This window comes from Bolinopsis microptera, chromosome 13, assembly GCF_026151205.1.
Source record: "Bolinopsis microptera isolate Bmic1 chromosome 13, MBARI_Bmic_1.0, whole genome shotgun sequence".
Classification (NCBI taxonomy): Eukaryota; Metazoa; Ctenophora; class Tentaculata; order Lobata; family Bolinopsidae; genus Bolinopsis; species Bolinopsis microptera.
In genome coordinates, this window is record NC_087084.1 from 4,205,003 (window position 1) to 4,220,679 (window position 15,677).

At 33.4% G+C, this 15,677-nt stretch overlaps 1 protein-coding gene across 3 annotated transcripts in view; it reads right to left on the reverse strand.

Moving 5' to 3' along the window:
- Nucleotides 1-5,608, reverse strand: part of LOC134825085 (uncharacterized) — a 32,572-nt gene extending 26,964 nt beyond the window's left edge. Inside the window, exons 1-13 of one of the 3 annotated variants that reach the window (XM_063837214.1) lie at nt 5,579-5,608; nt 5,301-5,352; nt 4,812-4,965; nt 4,331-4,572; nt 3,942-4,206; nt 3,614-3,776; nt 3,261-3,447; nt 2,654-2,841; nt 2,148-2,298; nt 1,756-1,841; nt 1,483-1,608; nt 651-778; nt 274-391 (exon numbers count right to left, since the gene is read on the reverse strand). In XM_063837214.1, coding sequence (XP_063693284.1) covers nt 274-391; nt 651-778; nt 1,483-1,608; nt 1,756-1,841; nt 2,148-2,298; nt 2,654-2,841; nt 3,261-3,447; nt 3,614-3,776; nt 3,942-4,206; nt 4,331-4,572; nt 4,812-4,965; nt 5,301-5,323 — 1,831 coding nt within the window. In that variant the 5' untranslated portion in view covers nt 5,324-5,352; nt 5,579-5,608. Of the gene's footprint in view, nt 1-273; nt 392-650; nt 779-1,482; nt 1,609-1,755; nt 1,842-2,147; nt 2,299-2,653; nt 2,842-3,260; nt 3,448-3,613; nt 3,777-3,941; nt 4,207-4,330; nt 4,573-4,811; nt 4,966-5,300; nt 5,416-5,490; nt 5,513-5,578 lie in introns of those variants that run through there. The other 2 variants (XM_063837215.1, XM_063837213.1) reach the window with 2 other exon arrangements.
- Nucleotides 5,609-15,677: the final 10,069 nt, after the last annotated feature.

Consider the following 15,677-nt stretch of genomic DNA (forward strand, 5'->3'; position numbering starts at 1 on the left):
ATAAAAACTGTAAAATCCATCGTTTCGAAATTTAGTCACTCACGTAATTTTACTATCTTGACATTGTTTAAAAATATGTGAACAGCCACGTTATGTAAGTGGGTCGAGAATATATTTAGACCACTAAAAAGGATGTTTGAAAATCTCATAAAAAGTCAAATCAAGAAATCAAATAGTACGTTTTAACTTACTATGTAACGTACTATGTTTAAAAACAAAACATTCCCCACTAAATTAAACATGTGAGTAATATTTAAAGTTAAGCTAACTGACCGAGTAAAGTAGCAGCAATGAGGAGGAATGCAGCGCTCTGCAGGTTAGAACTGTTGAGCTTGCTGGTGTGTGCGATCTGGACTAGCTTACCCAGGCAGTCGTGCTGCAGAACACAATTCTGCGGGGAGTAAAGAGAGGTTAGCATTATTGTTAGCATTAATATTAGCAGATTGTTCGTACTGGAGGTCATGTTTTTTATGGGAATTGCATTTTGAGAGTATCTATAATGATTTATGATAACAATCAGTAAATAGTAGACTTTATTTAAGAAGACATTAAAATGAACGCTGGGGCCTCCATTGTTCAATTAATGTCCGTTCAAATAAATTCAATTAAGGTATATCAATTTACGTTGACAGTACAGAAAATAGTAAAACCTGAACAGCTGGTACGGGGTGCAGGGAGGACCAGGAGATAGCAAGGGAGGCTAGTGACGTCATCACACAGTATAACACGTGACCTGTAGAGAACCCTGACAGCAGCTTCACCAGCTTAACGTGCACTTCTGAGGGGATAAAGGTGCACTTAGAGGTGCACTTCTGAGGGGATAAAGGTGCACTTAGAGGTGCACTTCTGAGGGGATGAAGGTGCACTTAGAGGTGCACTTCTGAGAGGATAAAGGTGCACTTAGAGGTGCACTTCTGAGGGGATGAAGGTGCACTTAGAGGTGCACTTCTGAGAGGATAAAGGTGCACTTAGAGGTGCACTTCTGAGAGGATAAAGGTGCACTTAGACGTGCACTTCTGAGAGGATAAAGGTGCACTTAGACGTGCACTTCTGAGAGGATAAAGGTGCACTTAGAGGTGCACTTCTGAGAGGATAAAGGTGCATTTAGAGGTGCACTTCTGAGAGGATAACGGTGCACTTAGAGATGCACTTCTGAGAGGATAACGGTGCACTTAGAGGTGCACTTCTGAGTAGAGTTTATTCATATTATACAATATACATATAATTAAAACAAGTCCTTCATATTACGGAGGGGTTTATATTTCCTCAAAATTTCTGTTTAATTAGTTGGCTAAATAAATATTATGGTATTTTATTTACAGTTTACTGCTCAGTGTTACAGTTGAGATACCATCACCTTATCATCTAAAAAGTTAAGATCTAAAAAAAATGTAGGTTTTATTGTCCATACTTTACCTGTTATATGATTAAAAAATTAAAAATATGATTAAAAACATCATCTAAAAAATAAAGAATACCCACCTCTCCTCACTAAGTCACCCCTGTAGTCGTGTTTATCAGAGTTGAGCAGTATTCTGACAGCTTCACAAGCAATACACACGATCTCACTATCGTGACTATCCAGCATCCTGATAACTGTCGTCATTCCTGTTAATTTGTAAAGTTACTGTCGTCATTCCTGTTAATTTTTCGTCATTTTTGATATGTGGGGCTGAATTATTGCTTTGTAAAATAAAAAACTAATGAGTCATATAATGGAAAAACATTTATTTTAATTAGTTAAATTAATATTACCGATGTTTTCAATGACTTTCACTGAATCTTGGAGGTTGCTGAAACTTTGGATCAACTTCCACAGAAGCTTTATGCACTTATCAAACCTGTAAAACATTTTATTCTAGTCACAAATGAGACGTAACCGTTTAATACTACTATCCTTCTGGATAGTAAAATGGTAATGATATATTATTTTTGAGCAATCAGCAAATTAAATCATATACCAGCGAAAGTGTCACAAATACTGCCCGATTATAGAGACTAATATATAGATCTAAATTACAGAATCTCTGATATCAATAAACTTTATAAGTTCCCCAAGTAAGTTATTTATTATTTAATTGTTATTCAATTGTTATTTAATTGTTATTTATTTGTTATTTTATTGTTATTACCAGCTACCAACTAACCTGTCTTCAGTTTCCAGGATGACCCTGTTAACTAAGTATGTAAAACTGTTGGCTGACTTGAATATAGCCTGTACTCCTGCCTCGTCACCTGCTATCAGTAACAGTAGATCCAGGCTGATAGCTGTTGCTTCAGTATCTGGTCCATCCAGTCCTTGTGGAGTATAACAGTGTTACTTTCAGTACGGAGATGGTTAATCAGAAATATTTATCAGAGATATATATTCATGATTATTTAGTTTAAGCCGTATCCTTTTATAATTCTCGTCTGAGCATTTTTTTGGTGAAATACCGCGACAAGCTCGGATTCGTTAAATAGTTAAATATAGAAATAAGAATTGGTTCCGCGTAGGAGATAATCAATTGGCTCGTTTGTTCCTATAAAAGAAACGTGTTTCCAAATAAACCTGGATTGAAATATAATTGTTAAACCGACGACGTGTCATTATGTTACTATAATAACTGGTAATGTCATGCTAGAACTACAACTAATAGATCAATATAAAAACCTGATAGTAAAGTTTCAATCCCACTATCCCCGTACAAGTGGTGCTTTGACTTTCCGCTTTTAAAGAAATCTTTCAGAAGAGAAATGAAAAACTTCTTAATATCTGTTCGTTTTTCTGTTTCCATAATGGTTAGCATAACTTCTATTTCAGAGGACGATATGTTGTCCAGTAACGTCGTCGGATTCTCGCTAAAAATTTAAATGTTTGACAATCTTCACAAAACCTTGATAAGTTTGATCGAAAAAGTTTATGGGACATTAAAAATGAGTCCTAATTTGCTCTAGAAAATTAAATGATGTAACACTATAAGAAATACCCTAAGCTACTGACGTTTCGCTATTGTTTACCGTAACAGCCGGCTAATAGCCGGCTAATAGCCGGTTAATAGCCGGTTAATAGCCGGTTAATAGCCGGTTAATAGCCGGTTAATAGCCGGTTAATAGCCGGTTAATAGCCAGTGAATAGCCGGTTAATAGTCGGTTAATAGCCGGTTAATAGCCGGTTAATAGCCGGTTAATAGCCGGGTATTGGCCGGTTAATAGCCGGGTATTAGCCGGGTATTAGCCGGGTATTAGCCGGTTAATAGCTGGTCGTTCCATTGACTGACCTATAGGCTGTCTTGATGATCTGGAACTGTATGAGAGAGTACGGATCTAACAGAATACTCCTCAGTATCTGGGTAATAGTACAACTCTTAGCAAGACAGACCACACCCCACTCATCTGCTCCAGCTATCAGCTGCAGACATTGCCCTGCCAACTGGGACTCCTCTTGGGACTCAACATCTGTACTTCCTACATGGTGGATTGAAATAGTATGGTATTTAAAATGAGAGTTTCCTCACGTGACGACACACTATCCATTACGTCCAAAACTCAAACAAATTCCACTAACAATTCGACTATAAAATGTGCTACCAGGAATTCAACAAATAACTCAAATTTGGTAATTTGTACAAACCTTTATTCATGATCCTTACAAGAGACATGATAATCTCTTTGTAGTGAGAAGACAGAATCTTCCCTTGCTCCACTGTCATTTGTTTCAGAATCCCTTCCAATGTCTTTAAAGTTCTTAAATACACCTGGTCTAATCTTTCCTCTTGCTCCTCCTGTTCTATCAGCTAGAGAAAAGAGAGAGGCCTTATTTATTTATTATTTTTTATTTTATTTTTCATTTATTTGGGAAATAAACAACCAGCTAGACCTGATTGACAATGACATTTGCGTATTACTGTAGTGACGGATCTGAGAAATCTTAATTACATACTTGATTATTGATTAATTACCTTGAGCTTGCTATATTCAGTGACTGCCTCCTTATCCAACTTCATTCTCTTTCTATCAGCACAGGCTGCCGACAAATCTCTAATGGAGCCCAACCCTCCCTTTTGTATAAAGCTCTCAACATAACGCGGTTCCCGGTTCATTAAGATCTCAGTCATCTGTAAAGCAGAGTGTCTGAAGTCAGTGTTTGCTTTTGTCTCTTCTCCGTCCCTCGTGAAGAGCATGGAGAGTAGCCCCTGCCATACATCAAGATCTTTTAGCTCGTATCTGGTTGATATGTTAAACCTTAGTTATAATATCATTCTCCAGAGTGAGAAATAGTGAAGCACAAAATTTATAAAAATAACGGTATTTTGAAGTTGAACTCCACTATAAGAGTATTTTACAAAACCTATGCACAAGAAGATGCTCAAAGACATCGATGCTAGCAAACGACACCGCCACTTCCACTACGCCATGACCATTCAGATCTTTAGCTGCAATATCAGCACCATTTGATATGAGTATATTAAAGGTTTCCACAGCGTTGCCTTTAACCGCACAAAGTAGAGGTGTCATGTTGCAGCCATCTGATATGTCTGTTCTGGACTCAAGATGACAGAAACCATCTTGGTTTATCACGTCTTCCAATATCTAATGATATATATTGTTGGGTTAGAAGGGATAACTATGTCAAATTATGGTTTAACCGCCACGATTTCGTTTAGCCGAAATAGATTTTACTTACATTTTCTCACTCCACTCACTGTCTGACAGTGTTGATATTTCCCTAACCTTCATAAATCATTATCGATATTTTGGTCTTGTGTAAATGTAATATCATAATACATTGATGTAAAACCTATTCGAAAACTAAAATATAAAAGTATAACCTCAGTATCATTAGCAGCTGCTGCATGGTGGAAAGTACTCCATCCTTCATAATCAAGATCCTCAACTCCCACCGGGTAGATTATAACCTTCTCCTGCAACTGCTCTATATCAAACCCATAGGCTTGTCGGAGATGATCAGCATGTGTCTCGTCACTGAGGGGTCGTGTATTTCGTGAGTAATAGATCCGGATACTGAGTACTGGTGTGGACTGTGATGTGAATATGCTAATAATATGTTAATAATATGTTCTTAATCTCCACGTTACAATCCAGATCTATATACAACTTTTGTATATTGTCGTCAAGGAAAGTTAAAATGCAAACAAAAGCCAACAATAGAATCCAAACGTAAACCTAAAGAAACAGAATCCTTGATTAAACCAACAGGCTTAAGTGTTGACTTGAAGTTAAACAGCACAACAGTAAAAGAATAAAGCCAAATAAAATTTGAGATGAAGGCTGCAATTTGAGCGGTGAAGAGTGTTTACCGTTTAATTGTAGTAAGATCCATCGTACATACGTTCGCTACACACAACTGCACTGCAACAAAAAGAAATACTAAGCAATATTAAGATGTAGCAAGCATAAATCAGAACGAAGAAACGCTCTATTAAATGTAATTCATTTAGAGCCGCATTTTCAGAATCATTCAGAATTTTTTACGTGAAAAAGACGTACCAATTAAATAATTTTGGAGATTCGAACAAAATCACAACAAGAAACGACAGGTTACCTTTCATGTGATTAAAGAAGTTAAACTTTTTACCTTAAACGCCTCCGGTTGATCATGGCATTTGAAGTGACTAATTCTGCATAGTAAGAGCAATGGAATGGCACATCGGGGGGCATCATGCATGCACAGTTTTAACTTAAGAACTAATCAATTCAGTCAATCACTTGTTAAATATTCATTGAAATATAAATTACGGATAAAACGTTGAATTAAGGCAAAATAGTAATATAGTAATATAGTAGTAGTAAATAAAATTAAAGATATTTTTCATTGAGCTATAATGATTGGTGACTAAACATGCAGCATTGTATTGTGCTGTAAGCATTGTAGGATAGTTAATAATTAATGATTTTAAAGTTTCCTACCTGCAAATCTAGAATAAATATGTTGAACACTGACTTGTGGTCTAAATGTAGTTTGATGACGTCATATGTTTCTTTTAAGTTTTCAAGTGTGTGAATGAAGTTGAGACATGATTACCTAGCTTGCTAGTCTATTTCTCGCTCCTCTCACGTATAAAGGAGCTTCCTGTAGAGCTTCCTCGATCCAGATCCAGTCTTAACCTTACTTAGCTTGCTAGTCTATTGCTCGCTCCTCTCATTGAGCTTTGTAAGCTGGTATTGTAACGTCCTGTCTATGACAAAGGCATGTTGCCGAAACGTCTACAACTAATTTGTTTTGAAACAGTGAGTGGATACTCACCAACATAACCATTGCTATTAATATTTTGGTAATCTATATTATGATAAAAGAAATGGGTGGGGCTTATCATAGGATACTATTAGTACCATCGTGACTTTACAAAGCTCAAATAGTGGTTATCGCGAAGCCAAACTCAATAAAAAATTTAGAATATTATTTGGATTGTCATAATGTCATACTTTCAAATGTGACATTCAAATGTGTAACCTCAGGTGAGTCAGGTAGCATGTTCCCTTAACAAATTGTGCCGCAGTTGCAGCTGTGATCTCTCAAATCAATTAATATCTCATCCTTTTTAGAACACTTGTGATCTTCCCCATTATCTTACGACAACCCCACGGAGCAAATGTTATTGACACACGCTGCAACCTCTTTTGATCACGGAGCAAATGTTATTGACACACGCTGCAACCTCTTTTGATCACGGAACAAATGTTATTGACACACGCTGCAACCTCTTTTGATCACGGAGCAAATGTTATTGACACACGCTGCAACCTCTTTTGATCACGGAGCAAATGTTATTGACACACGCTGCAACCTCTTTTGATCACGGAACAAATGTTATTGACACACGCTGCAACCTCTTTTGATCACGGAGCAAATGTTATTGACACACGCTGCAACCTCTTTTGATCACGGAGCAAATGTTATTGACACACGCTGCAACCTCTTTTGATCACGGAGCAAATGTTATTGACACACGCTGCAACCTCTTTTGATTACGGAGCAAATCTTATTGACAGACGCTGCAACCTCTTTTGATTACGGAGCAAATGTTATTGACACACGCTGCAACCTCTTTTGATCACGGAGCAAATGTTATTGACACACGCTGCAACCTCTTTTGATCACGGAGCAAATGTTATTGACACACGCTGCAACCTCTTTTGATTACGGAGCAAATGTTATTGACACACGCTGCAACCTCTTTTGATCACGGAGCAAATGTTACAATCTATAACACTCTCTCCCGGGATAATTAAAAAGTTAAAATTAAAACTTCCCCACTCACTTACCTTACACATGTTGTCACGTGGTAAAGCTGTGCCAATTCCGTGCAAACACCTCAAGTGTACATTGCTGCATAAGTTTTCTTGAAATTTCCCTTTGGCTTTATTTTGTATTCCTGACGTTAGGGCTTACTGTAGTTTGTAAACAGCACATTAGTGTGATTATCTACAAAATATAGTTTAGTAACCATTTTAGTAACCATTTTAGTTATAATTTTAGTAACCATTTTAGTAACTATTTTAGTAACCATGATGATCCTGTTGTTATTTGTGACTAGCATTGGTAAGTTCATTATTCAAAGTTTCAACATAAAATATGAAACATGAGTCTCAATCAAAATATTTTGGAAGGCATTTGATCTCTCTTCATTATTGATAATTAAATGGTGTTTTTAATTTTATTCTAATTTTCTTGCATACCTCATTTTTGAATAAGGGTGCAAATACGCTTTATATTGGGTCAGACATTACCATTGTATTTTTATTTTTGAATCGTTTAATCCGTTTAATTTACTCAGTAACATTTTTAAACGACTTTATAAGGTTACAGTTATTAGTTGAAAATAATTATCTCAGGGTCCTGCTGGGGTACCACCAAGATAACAGTTTATCAGGTTAGCTAATAAATAAGATAACAGTTTATCAGGTTAGCTAATAAACAAGATAACAGTTTATCAGGTTAGCTAATAAACAAGATAACAGTTTATCAGGTTAGCTAATAAACAAGATAACAATTTATCAGGTTAGCTAATAAACAAGATAACAGTTTATCAGGTTAGCTAATAAACAAGATAACAGTTTATCAGGTTAGCTAATAAACAAGATAACAGTTTATCAGGTTAGCTAATAAACAAGATAACAGTTTATCAGGTTAGCTAATAAATAAGATAACAGTTTATCAGGTTAGCTAATAAATAAGATAAAAGTTTATCAGGTTAGCTAATAAATAAGATAACAGTTTATCAGGTTAGCTAATAAACAAGATAACAGTTTATCAGGTTAGCTAATAAACAAGATAACAGTTTATCAGGTTAGCTAATAAACAAGATAACAGTTTATCAGGTTAGCTAATAAACAAGATAACAGTTTATCAGGTTAGCTAATAAATAAGATTACAGTTTATCAGGTTAGCTAATAAATAAGATTACAGTTTATCAGGTTAGCTAATAAACAAGATAACAGTTTATCAGGTTAGCTAATAAACAAGATAACAGTTTATCAGGTTAGCTAATAAACAAGATAACAGTTTATCAGGTTAGCTAATAAACAAGATAAAAGTTTATCAGGTTAGCTAATAAACAAGATAACAGTTTATCAGGTTAGCTAATAAACAAGATAACAGTTTATCAGGTTAGCTAATAAACAAGATAACAGTTTATCAGGTTAGCTAATAAACAAGATAACAGTTTATCAGGTTAGCTAATAAACAAGATAACAGTTTATCAGGTTAGCTAATAAATAAGATAACAGTTTATCAGGTTAGCTAATAAACAAGATAACAGTTTATCAGGTTAGCTAATAAATAAGATAACAGTTTATCAGGTTAGCTAATAAATAAGATAACAGTTTATCAGGTTAGCTAATAAACAAGATAACAGTTTATCAGGTTAGCTAATAAACAAGATAACAGTTTATCAGGTTAGCTAATAATCAAGATAACAGTTTATCAGGTTAGCTAATAAATAAGATAACAGTTTATCAGGTTAGCTAATAAACAAGATAACAGTTTATCAGGTTAGCTAATAAATAAGATAACAGTTTATCAGGTTAGCTAATAAATAAGATAAAAGTTTATCAGGTTAGCTAATAAATAAGATAACAGTTTATCAGGTTAGCTAATAAACAAGATAACAGTTTATCAGGTTAGCTAATAAACAAGATAACAGTTTATCAGGTTAGCTAATAAACAAGATAACAGTTTATCAGGTTAGCTAATAAACAAGATAACAGTTTATCAGGTTAGCTAATAAATAAGATTACAGTTTATCAGGTTAGCTAATAAATAAGATTACAGTTTATCAGGTTAGCTAATAAACAAGATAACAGTTTATCAGGTTAGCTAATAAACAAGATAACAGTTTATCAGGTTAGCTAATAAACAAGATAACAGTTTATCAGGTTAGCTAATAAACAAGATAAAAGTTTATCAGGTTAGCTAATAAACAAGATAACAGTTTATCAGGTTAGCTAATAAACAAGATAACAGTTTATCAGGTTAGCTAATAAACAAGATAACAGTTTATCAGGTTAGCTAATAAACAAGATAACAGTTTATCAGGTTAGCTAATAAACAAGATAACAGTTTATCAGGTTAGCTAATAAATAAGATAACAGTTTATCAGGTTAGCTAATAAACAAGATAACAGTTTATCAGGTTAGCTAATAAATAAGATAACAGTTTATCAGGTTAGCTAATAAATAAGATAACAGTTTATCAGGTTAGCTAATAAATAAGATAACAGTTTATCAGGTTAGCTAATAAATAAGATAAAAGTTTATCAGGTTAGCTAATAAATAAGATAACAGTTTATCAGGTTAGCTAATAAATAAGATAACAGTTTATCAGGTTAGCTAATAAACAAGATAACAGTTTATCAGGTTAGCTAATAAACAAGATAACAGTTTATCAGGTTAGCTAATAAACAAGATAACAGTTTATCAGGTTAGCTAATAAATAAGATTACAGTTTATCAGGTTAGCTAATAAATAAGATTACAGTTTATCAGGTTAGCTAATAAACAAGATAACAGTTTATCAGGTTAGCTAATAAACAAGATAACAGTTTATCAGGTTAGCTAATAAACAAGATAACAGTTTATCAGGTTAGCTAATAAACAAGATAAAAGTTTATCAGGTTAGCTAATAAACAAGATAACAGTTTATCAGGTTAGCTAATAAACAAGATAACAGTTTATCAGGTTAGCTAATAAACAAGATAACAGTTTATCAGGTTAGCTAATAAACAAGATAACAGTTTATCAGGTTAGCTAATAAACAAGATAACAGTTTATCAGGTTAGCTAATAAATAAGATAACAGTTTATCAGGTTAGCTAATAAACAAGATAACAGTTTATCAGGTTAGCTAATAAATAAGATAACAGTTTATCAGGTTAGCTAATAAATAAGATAACAGTTTATCAGGTTAGCTAATAAACAAGATAACAGTTTATCAGGTTAGCTAATAAACAAGATAACAGTTTATCAGGTTAGCTAATAATCAAGATAACAGTTTATCAGGTTAGCTAATAAATAAGATAACAGTTTATCAGGTTAGCTAATAAACAAGATAACAGTTTATCAGGTTAGCTAATAAATAAGATAACAGTTTATCAGGTTAGCTAATAATCAAGATAACAGTTTATCAGGTTAGCTAATAAATAAGATAACAGTTTATCAGGTTAGCTAATAAACAAGATAACAGTTTATCAGGTTAGCTAATAAACAAGATAACAGTTTATCAGGTTAGCTAATAATCAAGATAACAGTTTATCAGGTTAGCTAATAAATAAGATAACAGTTTATCAGGTTAGCTAATAAACAAGATAACAGTTTATCAGGTTAGCTAATAAACAAGATAACAGTTTATCAGGTTAGCTAATAAATAAGATAACAGTTTATCAGGTTAGCTAATAAATAAGATAACAGTTTATCAGGTTAGCTAATAAACAAGATAACAGTTTATCAGGTTAGCTAATAAATAAGATAACAGTTTATCAGGTTAGCTTATAAATAAGATAACAGTTTATCAGGTTAGCTTATAAATAAGATAACAGTTTATCAGGTTAGCTAATAAACAAGATAACAGTTTATCAGGTTAGCTAATAAATAAGATAACAGTTTATCAGGTTAGCTAATAAACAAGATAACAGTTTATCAGGTTAGCTAATAAACAAGATAACAGTTTATCAGGTTAGCTAATAAACAAGATAACAGTTTATCAGGTTAGCTAATAAACAAGATAACAGTTTATCAGGTTAGCTAATAAACAAGATAACAGTTTATCAGGTTAGCTAATAAACAAGATAACAGTTTATCAGGTTAGCTAATAAACAAGATAACAGTTTATCAGGTTAGCTAATAAACAAGATAACAGTTTATCAGGTTAGCTAATAAACAAGATAAAAGTTTATCAGGTTAGCTAATAAATAAGATAACAGTTTATCAGGTTAGCTAATAAATAAGATAACAGTTTATCAGGTTAGCTAATAAACAAGATAACAGTTTATCAGGTTAGCTAATAAACAAGATAACAGTTTATCAGGTTAGCTAATAAACAAGATAACAGTTTATCAGGTTAGCTAATAAACAAGATAACAGTTTATAAGGTTAGCTAATAAATAAGATAACAGTTTATCAGGTTAGCTAATAAACAAGATAACAGTTTATCAGGTTAGCTAATAAACAAGATAACAGTTTATCAGGTTAGCTAATAAACAAGATAACAGTTTATTAGGTTAGCTAATAAACAAGATAACAGTTTATCAGGTTAGCTAATAAATAGGATAAAAGTTTATCAGGTTAGCTAATAAATAAGATAACAGTTTATCAGGTTAGCTAATAAACAAGATAACAGTTTATCAGGTTAGCTAATAAATAAGATAACAGTTTATCAGGTTAGCTTATAAACAAGATAACAGTTTATCAGGTTAGCTAATAAACAAGATAACAGTTTATCAGGTTAGCTAATAAACAAGATAACAGTTTATCAGGTTAGCTAATAAATAAGATAACAGTTTATCAGGTTAGCTTATAAACAAGATAACAGTTTATCAGGTTAGCTAATAAATAAGATAACAGTTTATCAGGTTAGCTAATAAATAAGATAACAGTTTATCAGGTTAGCTAATAAATAAGATAACAGTCTATCAGGTTAGCTAATAAATAAGATAACAGTTTATCAGGTTAGCTAATAAACAAGATAACAGTTTATCAGGTTAGCTAATAAACAAGATAACAGTTTATCAGGTTAGCTAATAAATAAGATAACAGTTTATCAGGTTAGCTAATAAATAAGATAACAGTTTATCAGGTTAGCTAATAAACAAGATAACAGTTTATCAGGTTAGCTAATAAACAAGATAAAAGTTTATCAGGTTAGCTAATAAACAAGATAACAGTTTATCAGGTTAGCTAATAAACAAGATAACAGTTTATCAGGTTAGCTAATAAACAAGATAACAGTTTATCAGGTTAGCTTATAAATAAGATAAAAGTTTATCAGGTTAGCTAATAAACAAGATAAAAGTTTATCAGGTTAGCTAATAAACAAGATAACAGTTTATCAGGTTAGCTTATAAATAAGATAAAAGTTTATCAGATTAGCTAATAAATAAGATAACAGTTTATCAGGTTAGCTAATAAATAAGATAACAGTTTATCAGGTTAGCTAATAAATAAGATAACAGTTTATCAGGTTAGCTAATAAACAAGATAACAGTTTATCAGGTTAGCTAATAAATAAGATAACAGTTTATCAGGTTAGCTAATAAATAAGATAACAGTTTATCAGGTTAGCTAATAAACAAGATTACAGTTTATCAGGTTAGCTAATAAATAAGATTACAGTTTATCAGGTTAGCTAATAAATAAGATTACAGTTTATCAGGTTAGCTAATAAATAAGATAACAGTTTATCAGGTTAGCTAATAAACAAGATAACAGTTTATCAGGTTAGCTAATAAACAAGATAACAGTTTATCAGGTTAGCTAATAAACAAGATAACAGTTTATCAGGTTAGCTAATAAATAAGATAACAGTTTATCAGGTTAGCTAATAAACAAGATAACAGTTTATCAGGTTAGCTAATAAATAAGATAACAGTTTATCAGGTTAGCTAATAAACAAGATAACAGTTTATCAGGTTAGCTAATAAACAAGATAACAGTTTATCAGGTTAGCTAATAAATAAGATAACAGTTTATCAGGTTAGCTAATAAATAAGATAACAATTTATCAGGTTAGCTAATAAATAAGATAACAGTTTATCAGGTTAGCTAATAAACAAGATAACAGTTTATCAGGTTAGCTAATAAACAAGATAACAGTTTATCAGGTTAGCTAATAAACAAGATAACAGTTTATCAGGTTAGCTAATAAACAAGATAACAGTTTATCAGGTTAGCTAATAAATAAGATAAAAGTTTATCAGGTTAGCTAATAAATAAGATAACAGTTTATCAGGTTAGCTAATAAACAAGATAACAGTTTATCAGGTTAGCTAATAAACAAGATAACAGTTTATCAGGTTAGCTAATAAACAAGATAACAGTTTATCAGGTTAGCTAATAAATAAGATAACAGTTTATCAGGTTAGCTAATAAACAAGATAACAGTTTATCAGATTAGCTAATAAACAAGATAACAGTTTATCAGGTTAGCTAATAAATAAGATAACAGTTTATCAGGTTAGCTTATAAATAAGATACAAGTTTATCAGGTTAGCTTATAAATAAGATAACAGTTTATCAGGTTAGCTAATAAACAAGATAACAGTTTATCAGGTTAGCTGATAAATAAGATAACAGTTTATCAGGTTAGCTGATAAATAAGATAACAGTTTATCAGGTTAGCTAATAAATAAGATAACAGTCTATCAGGTTAGCTAATAAATAAGATAACAGTTTATCAGGTCAACTAATAAATTCATTTCAGTATCACCTTATCACTGTAGCACTTAGCAGCAAACAATGATTTTATTATGCGATAGCTTTAACTCTTCAAGGTTGCTGCACTGCGGCTGGCTGTAGCCTGAAACACTAATATAAACTGCGCATCGTGGTCAAATTTCTAAATGCTGACATTTTTTTCTGAAGTTTCAATCAAGTGAAGGGGAATGTATTTACATAATCAAGGACAATTAATTGATGAAATGAAGTGAAGTGAGTTGCTAACTCAAATAAAACAATAACTTTAACTCTCAGAGCACGCAAACTTTATTTTACATCTCGATTGCAGAGCACGCTGACGTACTACGATACTGTATTAGGGGAGGGGGAGTGGACTTATCTCACCGATGAGGCAAAGGAGGTCAACTTTACAACCAGATTCGAGTGTCAGGTATTTCAACTTTACAACCAGATTCGAGTGTCAGGTATTTCAAGTTACCACCAGATTCGAGTGTCAGGTATTTCGAGTTACCACCAGATTCGAGTGTCAGGTATTTCAAGTTACCACCAGATTCGAGTGTCAGGTATTTCGAGTTACCACCAGATTCGAGTGTCAGGTATTTCAAGTTACCACCAGATTCGAGTGTCAGGTATTTCAAGTTACCACCAGATTCGAGTGTCAGGTATTTCAAGTTACCACCAGATTCGAGTGTCAGGTATTTCAAGTTACCACCAGATTCGAGTGTCAGGTATTTCGAGTTACCACCAGATTCGAGTGTCAGGTATTTCAAGTTACCACCAGATTCGAGTGTCAGGTATTTCGAGTTACCACCAGATTCGAGTGCCAGGTATTTCAAGTTACAACCAGATTCGAGTGTCAGGTATTTCGATTACCATCAGATTCGAGTGTCATGTATTTCGAGTTACCACCAGATTCGAGTGTCAGGTATTTCGATTACCATCAGATTCGAGTGTCAGGTATTTTGAGTTACCACCAGATTCGAGTGTCAGGTATTTCGAGTTACCACCAGATTCGAGTGTCAGGTATTCCGAGTTACCATCAGATTCGAGTGTCAGGTATTTCGAGTTACCACCAGATTCGAGTGTCAGGTATTTCGAGTTACCACCAGATTCGAGTGTCAGGTATTTCGATTTACCACCAGATTCGAGTGTCAGGTATTTCGATTTACCACCAGATTCGAGTGTCAGGTATTTCGAGTTACCACCAGATTCGAGTGTCAGGTATTTCAAGTTACCACCAGATTCGAGTGTCAGGTATTTCGAGTTACCACCAGATTCGAGTGTCAGGTATTTCGATTACCATCAGATTCGAGTGTCAGGTATTTCGAGTTACCACCAGATTCGAGTGTCAGGTATTTCGAGTTACCACCAGATTCGAGTGTCAGGTATTTCGAGTTACCACCAGATTCGAGTGTCAGGTATTTCGATTACCATCAGATTCGAGTGTCAGGTATTTCGAGTTACCACCAGATTCGAGTGTCAGATATTTCGATTTACCACCAGATTCGAGTGTCAGGTATTTCGATTTACCACCAGATTCGAGTGTCAGGTATTTCGAGTTACCACCAGATTCGAGTGTCAGGTATTCCGAGTTACCACCAGATTCGAGTGTCAGGTATTTCGAGTTACCACCAGATTCGAGTGTCAGGTATTTCGAGTTACCACCAGATTCGAGTGTCAGGTATTTCGATTTACCACCAGATTCGAGTGTCAGGTATTTCGATTTACCACCAGATTCGAGTGTCAGGTATTTCGAGTTACCACCAGATTCGAGTGTCAGGTATTTCGA